Genomic DNA, 21,125 nt, shown 5'->3' on the forward strand with positions numbered 1-21,125 from the left:
AGACTCGACGCGCTCAGAGACGAAAGGACACAATGAGGTGTCAAGGGCTGAAGCGGCGCCAGTGAGCGCGAAGGGCTAGGCAGCATCCATCCGCGGTTCGAAGGGGTCCGCCCTTCTCGCATAGCGGGCTCGTGAAGGAATCGCTCTGCGTCGGAGGCTTATCGGACCTCAGACGACTACTCCCGCTATCGAGCGGCCGATGAAGGAGTCTGGCGCCATCAGGAGGTCCAAGCAGTCTCATACCTGATCACTCGCGGACTTCGCTGCGGGTCGTCTGCCAAAGTGTCTCACGCATCGTTTACGCCGACTGCTTCATTCACGTCGCATACGTTGCCAGCCCACCGAATCAAGTCCGTACAGCATGACAGTGGCTGAACGATCCCTTGTCGCTGTGTTCTCGAGGCTCGACCGCACCTCATCATTCATTTCTTCGCACGTACAAGGTGCCTTGGCCACTTGACAGAATTAGCACCTCAACTGCGGTCTGAGTCCTGTCTATTCGGCTTCGGCCGTCGCCCACCCTTGGCGGCCCTGTTGGCGGGGATGGATCTCGTCCGCGGCCGGCTCTTCACAACATTTCATATATTCGCAGCCGCCAATTTGTGGCACTGCAGACAATTTGACGTTCGAGGTCCCACCTCTCACGCCTGCTTGGCAACGCCAGCCCACAAAGACGATGACAAGTATAAAACGAGGACGCCGCATCTCTCGAAGGGATCCATGGTCCCTCACCTACAGTCTTTACTCGGACTCTCGTCTTTGCTTTCGAACAAGGTCCCGGAGGTAGCGCATCGCTACCAAACGTCACGATGGCACACTTCCGATCTTTGCTGCGAAGCGGATGCGTGGCGATGCAGCTGGCTCTCTGTCTCGTCATGGGGCTTCGTCTCGTATCCGCCTCAGTCATTGGATCAGATTGCCTTCGATCGGCGAACCTTCCAGCATCTCATCCCGCCAGCCCCTGGTTGCTCAACACGACAGCCAGAACCTCAAAGAAACATTCAGCCGGAACGTCTGGCGGCTCAGAAGCGGCTACAGAGCACCAAATCAACAAGGAAACAAGATCATCAGAGTATTCCACGGCTGAAGGTAGAAGACCTTCGTCGCAATTCGGTTCTACTGAACCACACAAGATCCGTGAAGAACCAGGACGCATTGGGCTCGACCAGATCGTAAGCGACCATTTCGGTGAAGCGATTCCGTCCGGCAAGACGCTGCGGACGAGACAAGCAATCTCGGTTGTCGATCCATCGCCGGACCCGTCGAGCTCTTGGTCGCCAGGCTCTGCTTATCAACCTCTCCCCTCCGACAGCTCGCCAGGTGGCCAAGAAAACGCCAGCGAATATACTGAAGCTGGGAGCTACAGTCCATCCACGACGTCGTCTTCTGACGATAGCAGCAACTTCGGCTCGTTCTCCTCGTCCTCCTCATCGACTTCGTCCACCTATCAGCAACTACCATCTGCGGTTCCTTCAAGCTTGCCCAACATCGATGACGGCGGACCGAACGATGCTAGCTCGTCATTACCACCCTCAAGCGCCAATACTACCATCGCAACGACGCCGCAACAGCCTCACCAGACTTCGAGCTCAAGACTTACCACAGCCCTCGCTGTAGGAGTCACTGTGCCTGTTCTGCTAATCGGACTGGGATTGATGGCGCTAGCGTGGCTGTACAAGCGACGGCAGCGGGAAAGCGCGTGGCGACAAGATCACGAAACCGAGGGCAAGCCGGATGAGGAGACGGCCCGCGTTACGCCCTGGAAAAGGACTTCTCATACTGTGCCCGCACAGCACTCGCCAGCAAAAGATGTTTCTGGGCACATTCCACCGAATCCTGATCGGCAACCTCGACCGAAAGCCGACAAGACCGCACCAGACGCAGGGCAGGACCCTTTCCCGGGACCCCAAGACGAAAGACCAGATACCTCTCGTTCTACAGGGGCCTCATCCCAAGTGACATCTGTCGTGACCTTCGAATTGCCCCTGCTAGTACCTCGAACTAGCGACGCACCCTCTGACTCGTCTCAGAGCGTCGGCGTCACCAGCGAAGCTACCGATGCCACGGCGACGACTATGAACAGGACGCCGACGTGCGCGAGATCCAGATCGTTGAAGCGCAAGCCTGTACCGCCGCTGATTGACAATTGAAGCAGAATGCATCCTTGTCTGTGATCACAAAAGCAGCTCTCCATTCCCAAACGTGCGAATGACTACCTGTGATCGAGTGAGGTAGTCTGTCATGAACGATGTAAAAGGCGGCAGCTCCGACGTCGCGTGAGCGGACAATAGCGGAGCGGCCTTCCAAAATGGCGGGCCGCGGGCAGCGATGCAGGGTCCAGTTGCGTTTGAAAATTTGGACGAGGCACAAATCCAGTCTTGATGAGTTGGGTGCGCAGTCATCAGAACAGGCCGTGCCGGAGGCTGGCATCAACGGCCATAAGCCTATCTTCTTCACACCAGCTCCATTGCTCTCGACGATCTCGGCCTGATCGACTGAGTGTGCGACGCTTCAAGCTGGACGATGACTTGAGGCCCTCTCCTCCCTCTGCACTGTCGGGCACGGCTCTGTCTCGAGTCGCACAACAGCAAGGCTTTTTCATCTGGCACCTCACACCGCGGCATACACCACCCTCCTTCTGTATTCGTCGGCCACAATGTCCTCCTCGTCGCCCTCCCAGCATTCGCAAGCCTCCACGTCGTCAGACGCTCAAGCGGCACCGCCGATGCTCGACTGGCTGCCCGACGATACGCCTCGCTACGTGTGCGCCGAGTGCGGTGCACATCTTGCGCTGCAGGTAAGCCCTCATCCTCTAACCGATGTCTCTTCTGAATCATCGCTCACACCTTCTCCCATCGCTACCTGTACCCTGTCGGCCCCTTCTCGACACTCGCACTTGCACTCACACTCTTCTCCTCGCAACGCCGCGCTCTCGCATCCGAAACCCACTTCGCTCGTTCTATAGGACGAGATCATCTCCAAAGCCTTCTCCGGTCGAGACGGCAAGGCGTACCTCTTCTCCTCCACGCTCAACACCTCCCTCGGCGCCTCGGAGGACCGGCATCTGCTCACGGGCATCCACACTGTCTGCGACCTGTCCTGCAAGGGATGCGGCAAGACGCTCGGCTGGTTCTACCTCAAAGCGTGGGAGCACAGCCAGAAGTACAAAGAAGGCAAAAGCATCATGGAGAAGGTCGCGCTCGAGAAGGTGAATGCTTGGTAGCACAACTCCCCATCGTTCGACCTTTCGTCCGAGGTCGGGGCGTTGTTCAGTCTCAGTCTCGGTTCCTGTTCGTCTGCAATCGCATCTTCGTTCACGTCTCGCACACTCCTTGAAAGCTTTGTGGGAGAGTGACATGGCGGTTCAAACCGTCGTCTCGCTGACACCAATGCTGCTACCCCTGAAAACAGTAATACACTTATCCTTGCCACCCGCCACCACCTCCTGTCCATCCCGACTCCATCCCAATGCCAGTGTTCCCTTCTCCCCCTTTTGCACCCCACCATCCAGCGTGAAGAGCGCCTTCTTACAACTCCTCACATCCCACACCTTCGCCCCGCCTTCTAGGCCACTACCGCTCGCAAACAGGTTTCCGTCGATCGGGTGGGCGGCGACCACGTCGACGGGGCCGCGGTGTGCGTTTGCGATGTGCACTCCGAGCGTGTTGGACGACGAGCGGATGTCGAAGAGGTGGACGGCGCGGTCTGTGGTGCCTACCACGAGGGAGCCGCTTGCCAGTTGAGCGAGGGAGAGCATGGGTCGCGCTTCCGAAGTGGAGGAAGGGAGGGACAGGGAGGTGTGTGTAACACCGCCACTGGAGAGGTCCCAACCTTTGAGTTGACCGTTGTACCCCGTTGACCAGGCGCGGTTGGCGTCTTTACCAGAGGGAGAACGTTCGAATAGCAAGGACGAAACGCGCGAGGTGGGGGTGAAAACGTTCTTGGCGCCAGTCACGGCGTGGGCGGTGGGCTGCGCGTGGTAGAGCACCATCGTGGGTTCGATACTGCCCGCCTTCGAGCCGGTGGTCTTGGTAGATTTCGACCCGTTGACGGTCTTGCGTCGCTTGTTCGCCCCATCCTCCTCCTCCTCATCGCTCTCCACCTCCACCGACGAAACAAGGTCATCCCACACAGCAACCACACCATCCCACCCACCACTAATAACACTCGTCACGTCCGTCCCCTGTGCGCAATCCACCGCGCCCACCGGCCCATTATGCGCCTCACCAACCCACTTCCTCCCGCTCCTCCACCCTTCTTCTTCGCTCAAACTCCACAGCTGGACACGTCCATCCATACCGCCCGTTACCACCGCTTCGCAATCCACCGTCCATCTCGCGCATGTCAATCCGCCACTTCGACCACTTTGCAGCGTGCTCTTGTGCACCGTGCTAAACGTGTGTGCTGCCTCGGTGGGGTTGGATGGGCTGAAGATGCGGATGCTGCCATCGAAGCTGCTCGTCATGTAGGCTCGACTCTTTGCGTAGGTGCAGTCGACGGAGGAGACCCAGTCGTCGTGCTCGAACGCGGCCAGTCGTGTGGGCGGTAGCGTCGAACGGACGTATTCGATGTTGAGCGTCGATTCGGACGTCAACCCGCTCGACTCGAGGAACTCGCCGAGAGTGGTTCGAAGCAGCGAAGAATCGATGATGAAGTCGAATGGGACCGCACCGGTGGACTCGGAGGTGGAGGAGACGAGCTTGTTGACGAGCGTAGAGAGGTGCGTGCGGCGCCATGAGATGGGCACCATGTAGGGACCCGAGGGGATGGCATATTGGGACAGCGAGGTGGTGAGGTGGATGGGCACGATTTGTTCGGCCGTCGAAGTGGATGATGTGGCCAGCGAGGGCCCGTCGTAGTCGTTGATCGCGCTCATGCTTGCGGATCGTTGCGAGTCGAGCTGAAGAAAGAGTGATGATGGGTGATGAGGAGGGAGAAAGTCGACCTTTTTGGGCAGGGTCGCCATTTTCTGCTTTCTCAAAATTTCTTCTTAGCGGAGGCGAAAAATGGGAGGCCGAATTCCGAGAACTTTGTCTCAAGCCTGCCGGTCTTCATACACAGACCCAACGATATCGCTGTTCACGATGGTGTCGACCATGACATGACATGGCACAGATGCAGCTTGACTCGGAATCAGACACTGCAGCTAGAGCGAAGACGCAGCGGGGACGCGTATATCCACAATGACCGGTCTGTAGCGTCAAGCAAAGCAAAGGAGAAATCTGTCAGCCTCTCTCTTCGTACCTCGTCCCAGCTACTAGCATCGACATCCTTGGGTCGATACTCACTGGCAGACGACCGTATACGAGACTGTTCCCATCCCCATCGCAGCGATGCAACAAAGATCAGACTTGTCAGCAGCACTCCTGGAGTTCCTCGCACTGTGCATGCGGCACTTACATTTGCGCTCCTTCTCCCAAAGACCCTGATCGTACTCGACCAACGCCGCATTGACCAGCACCATCTCCTCCCCATCCCGCCCCAGCACACTCACGCCCCTCGCCTCATGTATATGTCCAAACACATGCAGTCTCGGCCTCAACGCCTCCCTATCCTCCTTCTTGGCCGTGAGCCGTCTTGTCAGCTCTTCGCACCCGACACTCGTCCCGTTATGTATCCGATCTAGCCCGCCGAGTCCGAAGGGAGGGGTGTGGGTGATAATCACATCCACATCGCGAGGTATCCCCGCGTGGATGGTCCTCGCCTCGGGCCCGCGCGCGTAGTTCCACGCCCAACGCTCGAATTCGGGCGACCACGGTGAGCCCCAGAGCTTCCACGTTCGATGCTGCACACCTTTGCGCGGAACGGTGAACTCGAACGACTCGTTCTCGAGGTAGCGCAGCTTAGGCCCGAGGTTGGTGGGGTCAAGGATGGAGCGAGCGGAGGAAACGTCGTCGGGCGAACCGGGGATGTGGTATTTGGCATTGAGCTCCCGACCGCGGGTCTCGTAGAAGTTCTTAGCCGTGCACGCCGAGAAGTCGTGATTCCCGCATGTAAACACCTTGACACTGTGCGGAAGGGACCTGTTCCAATCCCATGACGATTCATCATCGGATCCCAAACGAGATTTGGATGTCAGTCAGAGCCCCAGCAAGTCAACAACGGGGCGATGGGACTCACTTCAACCACTCCACCTGGGCTCGCAGGTCCTCGGGCTGGCCCAAGGTGGTCAGATCACCCGCGTGCAGCAGCACATCGCCATCAGGGATGAGCGTCGTTTGCGAATGCGTGTCCGAGATCAGCACGAACCGCACCCAGTCCTCGCCGGGACGAGGGGGCGGGGAAGAGACGGGGTAGGTCTGATAGACGCGCGTGTCGCGGGTTGCGTGTGCCACTGCCGACATGACGTGGCTTTGCTTGCTTAGATGAAAGGCTTCTCGGTCAGCTCGATAGGGGAGGCGACGCGGAGGAGGTTGGGCGGAGCGATGGTAGGAGGGTTGGGAGTGAAGGAGGAGTCACCGCCGGCTTGGACAGGCTCGTGCGCGACGTTGGACCCTGAACCTGCATCCTGCGCGTCATCCGGCGGAACCATTGCTCCATCGTTCGGATGCCGCCCTCGCTTCCCCGCTCACACATGCCATGGCAACAGACATTCCTCAAGCGGATCTCTTCAAAATGCAAAACGGGCCACGATTGACCGGACAAAAGACAGACAAATGACGAAAAGTACATGCGGTGCAAAAGAAAACAATGCGATGCTGCGAAACAAAACTGAACTAAAAGTAAACCCGAATTGCCTGGTGCAGATAGCTCTCCGTAGGGCAATAGGGGCACTTGAACCTGCCATTCCCCTTGGCCAACCTGTTCAACGTTTCCAAACACAACACGTGTCCGCACGCCAGCATCATGGGCGGGTTCTGCTCGGTGCCCTGCTCCTTGCTGACCGGACAGGCAAAGATCGAGTGGAAGCGCAGCTTGGTCGGCAGCGGAATCTCGATGGGTAGTTCGTCGGCTTGGGACCACTCGTTCCCGCGTTCCTTCATGACCGCTTTTACTTTGATGATCTTGTTGAGAGCGCCACCGGCGCCGACCTCGACGCCGATCGAGAGCGGCGCGTCTTTGGGAATGCGATTGCGCGCGCAGAACTCGAGCTTGAACAGCGGCTCGAGGAGAGGTGCATGGACGAGGTTGGCGTCCAGAAGCGGGCGATAGATGGGGAGGACAGTGGGCAGGAGGTGCTCGACGGGAACCGAGTCAAGGCCTTCCGGTCCGTAAGCGGGCGCAGGGATGAAGTCGGGTAGGAAAGTGAGCAGCGTATAAAGACGCGCGATTTCGGGGAGGTGGCTGGCACAGAACGGCTTAAAGTGCTCCCTGCCGTAGGCAAGCGCTCTCTCTTTGTTGGTTTGTGGTGGGGCAAGCGCTGATCCGGCTGCAGCGACGGCTGTGTTTGTCATGGTCGATGCGGGATGGAGCTGATCGATGGAAGCACTCATCATCTCGACATTCTCTCCATCCGGATCTCGGTTCGTCAAAGCATCGTCGCTGTCCGGCAGGATAGCTCCCGCTGCGATGCGGATGAACTGACTTCGGTGCAGTGCGAACTCCAACCCACTCTTTCTCGACTGCAACCAGGCTCTCTCTGTTTCGGCCCATGCTATCGCGGGCCGTAGGTCACCTCTCGCCATGGCAGCTACCACATTGTGCAGCTGCACGTACAGCGCTTCCGTCTCTGGCGAGAGTGGTAGCTTGGCCTCTGCTGCAAACTTGTAGCTCGTCGACCAGTCGCCGTTTCTCTGCAGGTGATTGAAGATGACCCTCTCGAGCGCAGTCTGCGCTTCTGGCGATGAAAAGAGCGCAGGGTCCGCGACGCCATCGATGGGGATGGGGAACTTCTTGTCGAGCGCCTTTGTGGATTTTGAGAGCGCAGCGTGGAACTCCTTCTGACGGTCGAGGATGGACTTTTGTGCTGATTCCACCGAAGACTTGAGCTCTGCTACAAGCACAGCTGGATTGGGTGCTGATGAGGATGATGATGCGGAGAGCGCGGCTTTGGCTGCTTCGACTTGTGCGATGAGCCGGTCGATCGAGTCATGGACGGAAGGGGTGGTGGCTGCTGCTTTCGCGGATGCCGAGTTGGAGTGCAAGCCCGGAGCCCGCTTTGCGACTTGCTCGAGCGACTTTTGTACTGCCTCCATCATGGGAAATTTGGCCCGATCAGAGCCGTACGGAGTCAAGACGTGTGGTCGTGCGAAAAGCTCAGAGATTGCTTGAATACGCCGAGGTATGTGGTGAGCGTACCAGTCGCTCAGGCTGTCCAGATCAGGGATAGGTGTATGGCGAGGTTCAACTCGGGCGGCCAATCGACAGAATCGTGGATGTCTGCGATGCGGAGCACCGTCAGTCGTCGCTCAATATTGTGGACGATGCGGGTGTCGGCTCGTTGCTTAGGAAGTTTATTGAAGTCGACGGAGATGGTGATGGGGTGGTGACTATGGCGTGAGCGATTGCGACGGTGGAAGTGGTGACAATGGTGGTGTTGATGGTGACGGCGATGATGTGGCGATGATCAAGCAGGCTCTGATGCTGCTGTTGAAGGTCGTTGGTGGTGATGGTGACAGTGCAAGCCTCGCAAGACCCAGGTCAAGGCGTTGTTCCCCCGAAGACAGGCGCTGCAGCCGCTCTTTTTTTCCGGCGAGCGTAAATCTGCAGGCGTGCAGTTCATCCGTCGACACTGCGATTGTGCCCTGCTCAGCGCGGCCCGGCATGTGGAGAGATAGCACGTCCAGGACCCTGATCTGCTCGTCACTGCTGGCACCGACATTCACCTTGTCCATGAGCTCAAGCATCAATACACCGAAGACTTTGCATCCAGAGATGGGATTTCACAATGTCATTCCTCCAGGCAGATGAACATGGACTACCCTCTCAATCCACCACGACATATCGGTTCTTAATGGGCCTCTTCTTAACCGTTCCCGTCCTATTCCCTCCAGGCGGAGGGGCAGGTAGATCGCCCATCCCAATCGGCGTACTCGTCCCGGACGCCTTCGCCGGTTGAGCAGCGGGGGGCATCGACTTGTCCGCCAAATTGCTCCTCGCCCTTGTCAACCCACCCGACCCCGGTGGGCCGCGATTCGGTGCCAGACCCGAACTGCCCTCCTCGCTCCCCTCGCTGATGGGCGGCGTAGCTCTGCCGACGGTAAAGCTCGCCGAGGGACCACGCATCGGTGGGGCGCTAGCCGCGCCAGCGCTGCGATCCGGTTGCATCGCCGGGCTCGCCGACTGCGTCCTTGCCGGTGGCGGCGGCGGTGGCGTGCTCGCAGCGCTCCCCGTATCACCCACCTTCTTGTTCACCCACCGCTTGAGGTCTTTGTCGTACACAAAGCTCGTTTCTTCGCCAAGGTGGGCCTTTTTCGCCTTGGCCTGCGCCGCTTGAGCCGCACTGTCCGTGCTCGGACTGCGACCCCACAGACGACCGAACCACGAGGCCGAGGTCTTGAGCTCCTGCCTCTTCTCATCGGTGCCACTGGCGTTGCTCGTGGAGTCGTCGGCTTCGCTCTGCTTGGTCGTGTTGGCGAACGAGGTGCTGGCAACGCTGTCGTCGGCCGCATTGTCGTCGGCGGGTTCGTCCTTGGGCTTTCGGCGCATGCTTGAGTTGCCAAAGCCCAGGTCGTCGTCCACCTCGTCTTCCTCCTCTCGGTCCTCGTTGCGGCCGTGCGAAGGCGCATACTGATTGGCTTGCGACTGTGGCTGAGGCGTGCGGCTGTTGGAGGAAAAGGCGTCGAAAGGCGAGACGAAGCCGCCTTCGTCTGCACCCTCCAGAGCGTCGGCGCCATCGATATTGCTGACAAACTGCGGCTTTTGAGCGCCATGCGGTTGGTAGCCGTAGAAGGGAGCCTGTCCTGGAGTAGAGAGATGGCTGACGTCGCCTGCTTCTTCTTCATCGCCGGCCTCGTCTGCTCGAGATTCGGCGCCATATCCGCCGGCGTAGCCTCCATAGCTGCTGCCGCCATAGCCTCCGTAGTCACCGTATCCGCCGTAGCCCGCTTCGGAGCCACCGTTGGCGGCCGTGCCATCGGCACTGGGTCGGCGAGAGCTGTTCGAAGTAGGTGCACCCAGACCAGCGCTGCCTGGCCAGGGAGCACCATCCGAAGCGAAGCTTGTTTCCGCTTGGTCATCGTAGGTTGACGACGCTGCAGAGAATTCAGACACTTCACCGCCGCGACCGTGACCGTAGCCGTAGCTTGAGCCGGCTTGAAGGGTGGCGCCATAGCCAGGGTTGTTCCTCGGCATGTCGGAGCTCGACCTGATGCTCTCACGGTCGTAGTTGCTGGCACCTTCGCTGCTCGTGCCGTTGCCCGACGGTCTTGGCTGCGGCCAGTCGCTGTATGGATCCGAGTTCAAGGGTCGCATCGACAGCGCGGTGGAGGCACGGTGTTTGGGCGAAGCGGCACGCTTGGTAGCGTTGCGGAAGTCCATAGCCGAACCGGATCGTGACGCCGGTCCGTTGGGCGAGCCGGTGCGCATGTCGTTGAACGACGGCTGCCTCGTCATGCCTCCGGATGCCGCGTCTGGCGTGATGGCGCTGTAGTGAGAGAAGGGACCGACGCTCGACGACACGGAGCCCTTGCTGTTCTTGCCAGTCGGATCGACTTCCGTCGCTCCCTCCTCGCCGGCGATGAACTTGGTAAAGCGACCTTCGAGCGCGCCCCATACGCCGTCTAGAGTGGGTCGCTGCATCTTGCGCGTCACCCAGTTGCCGCCGGGACCTGCGTGCGGTGCGCCGACCAGGCGATCCGAGAGCTGCTTCGACTGCGAAAGCAGCGTCGAGTGCAGGTACGGCGAATGCTTGCACTGCTTTAAGCACTGAGCGATCGCCTCGCAGTACCGTTGCGCCTTGGCGACCTCCCCCAAGTCGGCCAGCTGCTGTGCGTGGACAAGCTTGTACGCTTGCAGGTGCGGGATGCCCGGGAAAGGCTCCTGACCTTTGATGGCAGGGACAAGGCCCTGTGCGAACTCGAGCACCTCAGTCATCAGGATCGCGTCCAGGTCCTGCGCAAACGTGGAAGACGCTTTGGGACTCGAGACGCCGAGCAGCGTGAGTCGGGCACCGTTCGTGTCCGCACCGCCGATCGGCGAAGTCTGGGGCGAGAGGAGGTAGCAGAAATGAGCAGCTTCGAGCAAGCCTCTCGTGCAGAGACCATCACCGATGGCGGTCAGAGCAGCAGAATCGCTGGCACTGCGATTGCTTGCGACAATGACAGCCGACTCTTTCCAGCTTGGAAGGGCGGACGACGCCGCCACGGTTGCGTCCGCATTTGCAGGCTGCAGCCCGCCCATCTGACCCAGCTGCGTCTTGGTGCGGAACAGATCGAAGATCGACACAGGATCCTGGCCTGAAAAGACGTTGTAGGCGACCTTGAGTCCCTGCAGGTCCCCCTGACCCTGACCGACAAGCGAAGCCTCGCCAGCGCCGACCTCTTGCTCGATGAAGTCGCTCACCACCTGCTTCCAGCAGTCCTTGTCGAGGCAGCTGGCGATGGTCATGGCGTGCGCCCACATTTTTGTAGACACAGCGTAGTCGACAGCTTCGCGTCGCTCGCCACGCAAGAGCATGACTTGCAGCTTTTGCAGGAAGCCGGTGCGCAGCTCGTGAGATGTGATGACGCTGCCCTCGGCACCATTGTCTTGCGGTGTCGGCGTCACTGACATGGCAAAGATCCCGGCGGACGTCGCATCTTGCGTCTCCGGGGCAACGATCAGCGTTCGCACACCTTGTTCGAAAGCCGTAGAGCTCGTCTGGCCGTCGTTCTCGACGAGGAGCTTGAGCAATCGAAGCAGCAGAATCTTGTCTTCCGTCCTGCGCGCTTCGAGTTCTCCGTCTGACTCGAGACCTGCCTGACTGCCACGATGCGAGCCCGCAGACGAGCCCGAGAAGGACGCTTTTCGGCGCAAGTAGCCGACGCCAGCAGACAGGCCTTGGACGCGCTCGTCAAGGTGCTTGATCAAGGCCGCCTTCTTGCCCTTGTTGGCAGACGCAGCCCCAGTGGCTCGCGAGAGCGCATTGGTCCCGGCCGCCCCTTCAAAGACAGGGCCAGGGAAGGTCAAGGGGTCGAAAGCGGTGGCGTACGCCGACGACGGTACCAGCGACGAGAGCGCCTGGATCCTGACCTGCGTCGGGTGGCTCGAAGAGTTGTACGAGTACGAGCCGTAGACATTACCAGCGTTGTCCGCGCCGTCAGCCCCGTCACCTCCAGCGGGACTGCGCGACGTCGGGAAGTAGCTGACGAGCTTGCCTCCAATGCCAAAGCTGACCACAGGGACGGTGGCGCCACGTCGTGTCTGAAGCATGTCTGCACTTGACTCTGATGCGGCTTGCGAGCGCGCCTCGCTAGTGGCACTGTGAGGTCCTGGTCCCGGCGCGCCGTACGCGTACTGGTCGTGCGGCTCGTAGGGTGAAGGGGGCATGTCGTGCGCGTTGCCTTGGCCATAGTGCTGAGGCGATCCGGCGCGTTTGGTGAGTTCAAAGTAGTTGCCTTCCCCGGCCTCTCCGCGGGGCTGACTGGGTTCTGCATACGCATCGTCCACGCTGGACCCAAGCTCTCGTTGCGCTTGTGCTTGACCGTCGTGCGCCGCATATGGATCGTTGGTGTGATGAGTGGCTGAGGGCGGACCATACGGATCATAGCTGCTCCGCGATACAGCAGCACTCCCTTGCAACGGCGCGAACGCACTGCCTGTATCCGCTGCAGGGCTGTACGGATCTTGCGCAGGATAACCTGATGTGGACTCGCCGAGCCAGCCACCTTTTTCTCGTTGAGCGGCCAGAGGCGTTCTGGCTTCGAAATCGTCTTCGCCGAACGCATCGGATGCCTGATAGGCTTGACTCGTCTGTTCCTGCCCGTAGCCGAACGCATGCTCTGGATCTTGCGGTGCGGATCCTTCTTCCGAGTAGCCGTATTCGTCATCCGCCTTCGCGTTGTCCTCCAGATTGATACGGTCAAACGCACTAGTGGCGTCTTCGACTGGATCTCCCGAGCCAGTCTCAGGATCGTATTCATCGATCTGGCGCACCTCCGTGTCGGACTGATCACCAGCGTGCAGACCCTGATCGAATCCGTGGTCGGACTCGTCTGTGACCGTCAACGTCGGGAGCGAATCGTCGCCAGCGATGAAGGTAGGAGGCGTAGCCGCCGCCTGCTCGAGTGAGTCGACCCAAGCGGAAGAGGGATGCTTGTAGGTGGTCGGAGGCGTGTCGGTCGCCCCTGGCAGGTGTTGATGTCGCTTCTGGGGCGTCGTGGCGCCGTTCGACCATGCAGGCCGCTGCGATTCCTGCGGAGCTTCCTGTTCCTCCTCGAGCGAGATGGCTGCTGAGTTGCCCCTCGGGCGAGAGGATGTCTCCGAAGCGGCATGAGACGAAATGGACGCGCTGGCACTGTTGGCGTTTCGTGAGGCGGATCGAGATGAGCCTCTGGGCGGTCCGCGCGGTGGTCCCTGTGGCGGACCCTTGGGAGGCGGTGGCGGGAGACTGGCAGCTTGTGTGCTAGCAGCGGGGGGAGCCGCATACTCGGTTTGCGTTTCTTGGGCGAAAGTGGCTGCAGGCGGGTCGTATGGGCTAGCTGCGCGTGCCACGGACCGACCGTTTGCGTTGGTGTCTGTGCCTGGAGTGGCTCCGTACGCACCTGCGTCGTAGCCAAGTGAGCTCGATTGCGCGGCCTCGGCGCCGTATCCGTAGTTCTGATCCGACCATCCTGGTTGCTGCTGCTGCTGCTCTGGTTGGGACTGTTGAGGCGGAGCGTAGGGGTCGTAAGATGGACTCTGCTGTTGTGCGTAGGGATCCGATGCTGCTGGCTGCTGTTGCGAGGCCTCGTCAGGGGCGGTATAGTCGGTGCTGCCGTAAGCAGAGTAGGAGGCGTCCTGCGCGTAGGAGCCGGCGCCGTACATGTCCTGCGCGTTCTGACCTTGAGCTGCATCGTACGATTGACCGGGTGGCGGTGCATCGTAGCTGTAGCCATGCCCTTGATCATAGCTTGCATAATCGTTCGAGACATGCTGGGCGGAGCCTTGGTACGCGGACTGGGCAGCAGCCGGAGCGTATGGATCGGCGGCAGCAGACTCGTTGTAGTTCAGCTCGCCGTAGCTAGACTGATCGTAGCTGTACTGCTGAGCGTCGGGCTGCCCGTACGCTTGTGTCTGCTGCTGCTGCTGCTGCTCGTAGCCTTGCTGCGAGTAGTCCTGCTGGGCATAGCCTTGCTGAGCATAGCCTTGCTGAGCATAGCCTTGCTGATCATAGCTTTGCTGCTCATAGCCTTGCTGACCGTAGCCCTGCTGGTCATAGTTCTGCTGTCCATAGCCTTGCTGATCGTAGCTTTGTTGGCCGTGCTCTGGCTGCTGTTGGTAGTCATAGCCTCCTTGCTGATAGCCATAATCTTGCTGCTGTTGATCATAGCTCTGCTGCTGGTCATACCCTGCTTGTTGATTTGTATACTCGTAGCCCTGCTGCTGGCTCGGATCGTAGCCATATTCTTGCTGCTGGTCACCCTGGTCGTAGCCATACCCTTGCTGCTGCTGATCATAGCTCTCCTGTTCGTATCCGACGATCTCGGCGCCGTCGGCTCCGATAGGTCTTCCGTAGGCGTCGTAGTGCGTCTCGCCAGCAGCGGAAGCGTCTCCCTGATTGAGCCAGTCTAGCGAGCCTTGACCGCCCTCCGTTGCACCGAACGGATCCGCCCCTTGTGCCGTCGCTGCTTCTGCAGTTGGCTGACCCGCTTGGTCGGTTCCGGAGCCAAGCCAATCGTCTTGGTAGTTGGAGTCCCCAAAGAGACCGCCGGGCGAAGCAGGATCGGAACCAGGAGTTGTCGCCTTTGCATCTGATGTCGGCACGGTCAGGCCCCCTGCTGGTGCTGAATCGGCCTGTGCTGCCTGTGAGGTGGCAGGTTCGACTCCGAAAAGGGCAGCAGCAGCGCCCGAAGCCGCTGCAGCCGCATCGGTTGGGTTGCTCTGGTCGCGACTATGAGACGCTCCGATCGAGGCAAATGGGTCCGACTCTTCCTCCTCCTCGGCGAGCTGTCCAAGGGAAGATGAGCCATTGGAGGCGGCGATGCTCGAGAAGGGGTCGTCGTCACCTGCTGATCCGAAGAGCGACGCGGCGATTCCCACACTCGGTTTGGGAGCATGCCCCTTTTTGAACGGCGACGTTGATGAAGGAACCTGCAGGGATGATGATGGAGCAGCAGCTGCAGCCTCTTTCTGAGCAGCAGCAGTAGGCGTGTCGGTGTGAGACGGCTCGGATACCTGTGCCGCCGCATCAGGTGCAGCTGATGAGCTGCTCATGATGTGCAGACGATGAGAAGCCTAGCGAATGCCGCGCCAAGGTTGTCGAGCCCGATCGCAAGTGAAAACGTCCAAGTGGTTCCCCTTAGATACTCATGAAGTGAAGGTCCGAGCTAACGATGGCTTGCGTCGGGTTGCCTAGATCGTGATGGTGCGGGTTCTGATGCGTGTGCCGTTCGTCCTTCCTTGTCGGCACGATTGCTCGGGTTGATGGTGGTGAAGCAGCCAAGAAGGGTCTGAGCTATGAGCATCGTCGTTCCGCTTGCCGCGTTGGTTTCAGATGTGCGGAGGACGGGGCCAAAGACTGACGAAACGACACTCTCAGCTCTTTCGCCTTGACTAACAAGCTCGGGCCACGTCAAAAGGGCTCAAATTCTGCCGAATCTTCGTCATTTCCAACCCTTTTGACGAGCTAACACCTTTGAACCCCAAAAAATCCACAACTCAGCCTCCACTTTCTAAACCTCTCTGCGCCCTCGCCATCAACCTTCACCCTCATCCTCAACCTTCCAGTGCACCGTAACATCATGGCGGCGATGGCATCGACCTCTCGCACGACGCTCGATATGGACCCGGCCGATCAAGCGTGGGCCATCACCGAGAATCGCTTCCGTGCTCGGGCGCGGCTACGTCTTCAAGCGCGTTCCCGCCGACCTCGAACCCAACCCCCAGCTGTCCCCTCCATCGGTCCCAATGCGAATCTCTCCACTGTCCCCTCTACGTCTCGCAATGCGCAGCTCGATCCTTCTTCACTCAGCGTCGTCGGCTCCAAGGGCAACGTCGCGCGTACTCGCAAGGTGGACGAAAACGAACTTCCGTTGCAACGAGACAAATCCCTGGGCGACTATATCGAATTCGACCTCTCCAAGCTGCACAACTCCAAAGGTGGATTCCTCATCGATGATGAAGACCCGTCCGCATCCACCAAAAAGCTCGACGACTTACGAAAAGAGAAAGAGCGAGAAAAGCAACGCATGCGGGATTACGCCGAACCGGGTATCTCGTTGGATCTGGCCACCAGACCGACATGCGAGAACTGCGGCAGCCCCGAGATCGTCGACCATCCCTTCAAACGTGTGTTTGGCATCATCGTCTGCAAAAAGTGCGAGCGGGAGAAACCCGAGCTATATTCACTCCTCACAAAGACCGAGGTCAAGGAGGACTATCTCTTGACAGACGCAGAGTTGAAGGATGAAGAACTCATGCCCCATCTCCTCAAGGCAAATCCGCACAAGGCGACGTATAGCAACATGATGTTGTTCTGCAGAAAGCAGGTCGAGGAGTTTGCCTTTGGACCGGGCAAGTGGGGGTCCGAGGCGGGGTTGGATGCCGAATTTGAGCGGAGGGAGGAGGAGAAGGCCAGGAAGAGGGGGAAGAAGTTCCAACAGGGTCTGGCGGATTTGCGGAAAAGAACGAGGGACAACGTCTGGCAGAGGAGGAAGGATGAGGAGCATGTGCATGAGTGGGAGGAGGCGGAGGAGAGGGGCAAGGCGGTGCAGAGGTGTACGCAGTGTGGGTACGCCGTCGAGGTCGAAGTGTTCTGAAGGCGATCATTGATAGCGTTCTTGACATCTCGATGATGGAAAGCAAACAGTCACTCTTCCTGTATGCATTGTTGGATTGCATGCTTCTTCACCCCAGCGTCGAATCACGGGAAGATCTCGGCCATCATCAAGGCAACCGTGCTCGTCCATCCCGTGAACGGATACCCCCTCTGTCCCTTTCCATCCTTTGGATTGTACTGTTCGAAGACATATCCGGTCCTCTCGTACTCCTTGAACGTATTTGCCACCACATTCTCCCGCAACCTCTCGTAGATCTGCTGCGCCTGCTTCTGATGAGGACCCGACGTGGTCGCGTACTTGTTGCGCAACGCCCTCAAGCTGAGGTAGCTCATGTGCACCCACACGGGTCCTCGCCAGTAGTTGTCTCCCTTGCCAAAGTGCTCGTCCTTGAGGCTGAGCGATCGGATGCCGTACGGCGACCACAGCTGCTCTGGATCCGAGAGCAGATCCAGCACATGACCCAAGTGTGGCGAGTCGGGCGGGAGCAGCTCGAGCATGAACGGGAACAGAGAGACGTAGCCAGCGTGGCAGACGTGGTACGACTGATCGTGCTCGTCGACGCTCGCATCGCAGTACATCTTGTTCTCCTCGCTCCAATGCAGATCTTCCAGATTGGCAACGATGTCCGAGTAGTGCCGGGAGAACTCTTCCACGTCGTCCTCCTTGCCCAGAACGCGGGCGATCTTGGTCATGGTGTCGGCGAAAGAGCCCATCCACGAGTGCAGGTCAACGTGAAGCTCGCCCGTGTGAGGCACAGGCGCACGCGGATAGTCATCCAATCCACTTGTCAAGACATGGTCCTTGGTGCGGCCGCGCCATCGATACGCCTCTAGCCTCGAAGTGGCCTCGCGGTCCCATTCGCGCACTTCGCCCCGTTGCGTGCGGCGGAACCAACGGTAGTGTCGACGCAGCTTGGGATAGATTTCGCGCAAGAAGGCTTGACCGAGCGCCGTCGAGACCAGCATCTTTTCCGAGATGGGCGCTTCCTCTAGCGATTGCGAGTCTACGAGAGCTTCCTGGTTGCCAAGAGAAGCGACGCTTAATCCTGACTTTTCGATTCGAGCGACAAGACGGTCAACGTAAGCGCTGACAGCCAGGATGAGGGTCGGCGGGTTGCCGTACTGCGGGTACTGGGTCTGGAAGCCATCAGGCACGCGTGACCTGGCCTCGTCGCCAAGGATCTGCTCGCGGGCCACCCAGCCGTCTCGATCGATCAAGCGAATCCAACTGCGCAGAATGTCGAGACTGAGGTCGTTGTCCCACGCACCAATGTGAGCCAGGTGGAAACCTTCATCCCAGTAGAAGCCGCGTGGGAAGATGTTCCGGCAGGGCGTGGCGGTGAAATGCTGTTCAGGTTCGGTGCGCTGTGGGTTGGGCTGACCATCCACCTCGGGATCGTAGACGCCCGAGCCGGCCTCAATGTCGTGTTCGTGCTTGAAGGTGCGGTCGACAATGGAGGAGCCGTGATAGAAGCCGATACCTCCTGTGATAGAAGAAGTGAGGTCACGGGCGTACTCGATTTGCTGTGCCGAGTAGTTTTTCTTGTTGAGGCGAAGAGCGCTTGTGAAGCGCTCATCGTAGGCTTGACGAGAAGCTCGGAGTGCTTGCGTCAGTCCAGCAGACGAAAGGAGCTCGCCCTTGGGTGTGGATGCGCTGTCGTAGAAGACGTCAAAGGTGAAGTTACCGGTGAAAGATTTCTGGACGGCAAAGATGGTGGAACCAGGCGCGATTTGGTCCGAGAGAGAGAGGGTGAGGGCAGGATCGGGCATGTTGTCCTTTCCGAACGTCTGTATTGCTTGCTGCAAACGGACCGCGATGTCGTTCTGAATGACGTCCTTACCCTTCCAGACCGTGTCGACGGGAATCCGCTTGCCAAAGACGTGAGACTTGCCAACGGTCTCGGCGTAGTCGTCGGCGGTAGCAGAACCGCTGTGCCTGGTGACGAATTGATTGCCATTGGTGTTCGAGTTGCCATGAGCCGCCTCTGGCTCTTCGACGCGCAGTACAAAGTCGCCAAGTCCTGGAACGGAGCCAGCAAGACGCACGGGCCGGTGACGCTCAATCCCTTGCCCTGGCTCCACCTCGGTTTCGAGACCGAGCGTGCCGCCCAGGGTCTCGATGGCGGTGTACCAGAAGGTGGTGAGGGATGCTGGCTTTGTGGGATCCAGGACAGTGCCCGAGATGCGAGCGCCCCAGCTGCCGCCGTTCTTGTTGGCGGTGTTGACTTTGAGGAAGCTGGTCTCGAGGCGGTAGTTGTTCTCGTTGTCGTTGATCTCTTGAACGCCAAATTCGCGCCCGTCGTGGTACTTCCATGTGAAGCCCTTCATACCATCTTGATCGCTGCACTGATGTCGAATGTGCTGATAGTTGGCGTAGTCCTGCAAGCCGAACCAGGCGAGACCGGTGAGGAGCGAGTCGGGAAGACGGGGACGAAGACCAAAGTAGATTTGTGGACGGTATGTACCCCAGAGCAAGGAAGCGTCGGCGAGCTCTTTGGCTTGTTGCGCTTCTGGTGGTATCGAGATCTGCGCGTCGTCGTCTGCATCTGCATCGTCATCGTCGAAGTCGTCTGCATCGTACGCGTGTGTTCGGAGAGGAGTCAGAACAAGCAGCAGCAAAAGAGATGCGGCCACGATGGCCACAAAGGTTCGTAGACGTGCTCTTCGCCGCGACGCGCACTGATGCGTCATTTTGACCGGACAGTAGGCGCTGTACGAGGCGTCTTGCGGTTAGCGCCTGCGGTACGATGGAGTGATGTTGGCCGGAAAGGTTGAAGCCGAGACTGATCCAAGCTTGACGTGGAGGCTAAGTTAGCCGCCGTCTTGGATCTTCCAAAAGCAACAGCGCGGCGTGGCGTGGTCTGTGCTGCGAGAAGATCTGGAAAGGGCAATTATCAAATTTTGTTAGACTTGCGCTGCTGAAAGGCACAGAAAATGGGCTCGGCGAGGCAAGAGCCGGCTGGCAGCTGTGGAGCGTCATGCCTTCGAGTAGCTTCCCTTGGAGCCTTGCCGGACACGAGATGCAAGCGTACAGCTTCGCGCCGAAGGGTCAGCTTAGAACTGTGCTTTGGAAACGACAGGGTCCAAGAACGATCTGCATCGTGGGTGTGCGGGGGTGGTCTCGGCGTTGCTGTCGAGTTGAGTACGAGACCGAGGCAAGAAGAGGTGCGAGAAAAAAGCCGATCTTGGCCCTCGAGCCCCTCACGGAACAAGGCAGCCGTACGAACTTGCAGGACAATGGAGACGAGGTTTTGCCATCTCTGGCTGCGATCACCGCCCTGCTCCTTCGCCAAGACTCACTCGCGACGGACCTCCGCAAACACCCTTTGGCAACCGCACCAATCAAAGTGCGCTGCAATAAGGGTTTTGCAATGCTGCGTCAGAGTATGATTGCGTTCTGTCCATGTCAGTCCGATGCCGCCAAACTGAGTCGGTCTAGACACTTGGACGCAGATTAGAGCTGCGTAGAAGCGTGTGTTGCCTTGACGGTGCAGCGGCACGATTCAATGCGCGCTCTCTCTCTCTGCTTGCTGTCCAGAAATAACCCTTTCTAAGCTGGCATTTTCCCTCTCGGAGAAATGACGCTCAGATCGCGCACGCATCAATCCACACTGCGACAGTCACGTAGACTGGCCTGCAACCACAAACACGCTACCAAAATTGTGATTTCCTGAAAATCGTCGTTGCAGAGCGTGTCTCGCCTGGCGCAACAGAGACCCTGACCAATGCGTCACGGCAGCGAAGAGAGAGGCAAAGCCAGCCAGCGTTGCAAGCGTGTGAGTGTGTGAGTGTGTGTGTGTTTCTCTCTCTCGCTCTCTGCGCATGGCGCTCTCCATCTCCCCTTCCTTTGTTTGCTGCTAAGCTGAGCCGGGTAGCGCTGCCATCATCGTCCTTCGTCCTCTTCCACCTACTCATCGAGGGTCAATTGTTCGAGCCACACCTCCATCCTCTTCCGCTCGTCAACAAACACATTCTACTTCTTCCTCGTGACGAGCCCGTCGACACCTCGAAGCCTCTTCTCGTCGCGCTCTTCTCGTCTCTTCCTTGCTCGCTCTCTTCCTCGGCCAACTCTGGCCAGCATCTGCGTCTCGAAGCTCCTCTTGCAGCGTCAGGCACTCGTCGCCATAGTCAGCGCAGGCACAACATCGCATCGAATCCGACAACGAGCACACCTGGAAACATCGAGGGCACATTGCCAGCAATCAATCTTGTACAGCGCATCAGAACTTCGAAACAAGGCTTCATCGACGCTTTGCCAGATTTCGACCAGAACTACTCTGCCGTAGCA

The 21,125-nt window shown here is 59.0% G+C and overlaps 7 protein-coding genes across 7 annotated transcripts; 2 read left to right on the forward strand and 5 right to left on the reverse strand.

The window, feature by feature from the left end:
* Positions 1-2,656: 2,656 nt before the first annotated feature.
* On the forward strand, positions 2,657-3,223 carry PSEUBRA_005128 (Yippee/Mis18; the record flags this gene model as incomplete). Its single annotated transcript, XM_016438595.1, has 2 exons — positions 2,657-2,797; positions 2,966-3,223. 2 exons carry the CDS (start codon positions 2,657-2,659, stop codon positions 3,221-3,223), a joined length of 399 nt encoding a protein of 132 aa, XP_016290437.1.
* Positions 3,224-3,364: 141 nt separating this feature from the next.
* PSEUBRA_005129 (WD40 repeat) lies at positions 3,365-4,876 on the reverse strand (the record flags this gene model as incomplete). Its single annotated transcript, XM_016438616.1, has 1 exon — positions 3,365-4,876. The coding sequence occupies one exon, from the start codon at positions 4,874-4,876 to the stop codon at positions 3,365-3,367; it is 1,512 nt and encodes a 503-aa protein (XP_016290438.1).
* Positions 4,877-5,146: 270 nt separating this feature from the next.
* On the reverse strand, positions 5,147-6,344 carry PSEUBRA_005130 (Phosphoesterase domain protein; the record flags this gene model as incomplete). Its single annotated transcript, XM_016438613.2, has 4 exons — positions 5,147-5,192; positions 5,289-5,310; positions 5,401-6,023; positions 6,121-6,344. The coding sequence occupies 4 exons, from the start codon at positions 6,342-6,344 to the stop codon at positions 5,147-5,149; spliced, it is 915 nt and encodes a 304-aa protein (XP_016290439.2).
* Positions 6,345-6,716: 372 nt separating this feature from the next.
* PSEUBRA_005131 (CTLH/CRA C-terminal to LisH motif domain protein) lies at positions 6,717-8,135 on the reverse strand (the record flags this gene model as incomplete). The annotated part of the gene is made up of 1 exon (XM_059465530.1): positions 6,717-8,135. The coding sequence occupies one exon, from the start codon at positions 8,133-8,135 to the stop codon at positions 6,717-6,719; it is 1,419 nt and encodes a 472-aa protein (XP_059321613.1).
* Positions 8,136-8,865: 730 nt separating this feature from the next.
* PSEUBRA_005132 (Sec16, central conserved domain protein) lies at positions 8,866-15,273 on the reverse strand (the record flags this gene model as incomplete). Its single annotated transcript, XM_016438603.1, has 1 exon — positions 8,866-15,273. One exon carries the CDS (start codon positions 15,271-15,273, stop codon positions 8,866-8,868), a length of 6,408 nt encoding a protein of 2,135 aa, XP_016290440.1.
* A 527-nt stretch (positions 15,274-15,800) lies between these two features.
* Positions 15,801-16,817, forward strand: PSEUBRA_005133 (XPA C- terminal; the record flags this gene model as incomplete). The annotated part of the gene is made up of 1 exon (XM_016438593.1): positions 15,801-16,817. The coding sequence occupies one exon, from the start codon at positions 15,801-15,803 to the stop codon at positions 16,815-16,817; it is 1,017 nt and encodes a 338-aa protein (XP_016290441.1).
* A 104-nt stretch (positions 16,818-16,921) lies between these two features.
* On the reverse strand, positions 16,922-19,528 carry PSEUBRA_005134 (Glycoside hydrolase, family 63; the record flags this gene model as incomplete). Its single annotated transcript, XM_016438606.1, has 1 exon — positions 16,922-19,528. One exon carries the CDS (start codon positions 19,526-19,528, stop codon positions 16,922-16,924), a length of 2,607 nt encoding a protein of 868 aa, XP_016290442.1.
* Positions 19,529-21,125: the final 1,597 nt, after the last annotated feature.

The sequence above is a fragment of the Kalmanozyma brasiliensis genome (genome assembly GCF_000497045.1).
Source record: "Kalmanozyma brasiliensis GHG001 unplaced genomic scaffold PSEUBRA_SCAF5, whole genome shotgun sequence".
NCBI lineage: Eukaryota > Fungi > Basidiomycota > Ustilaginomycetes > Ustilaginales > Kalmanozyma > Kalmanozyma brasiliensis.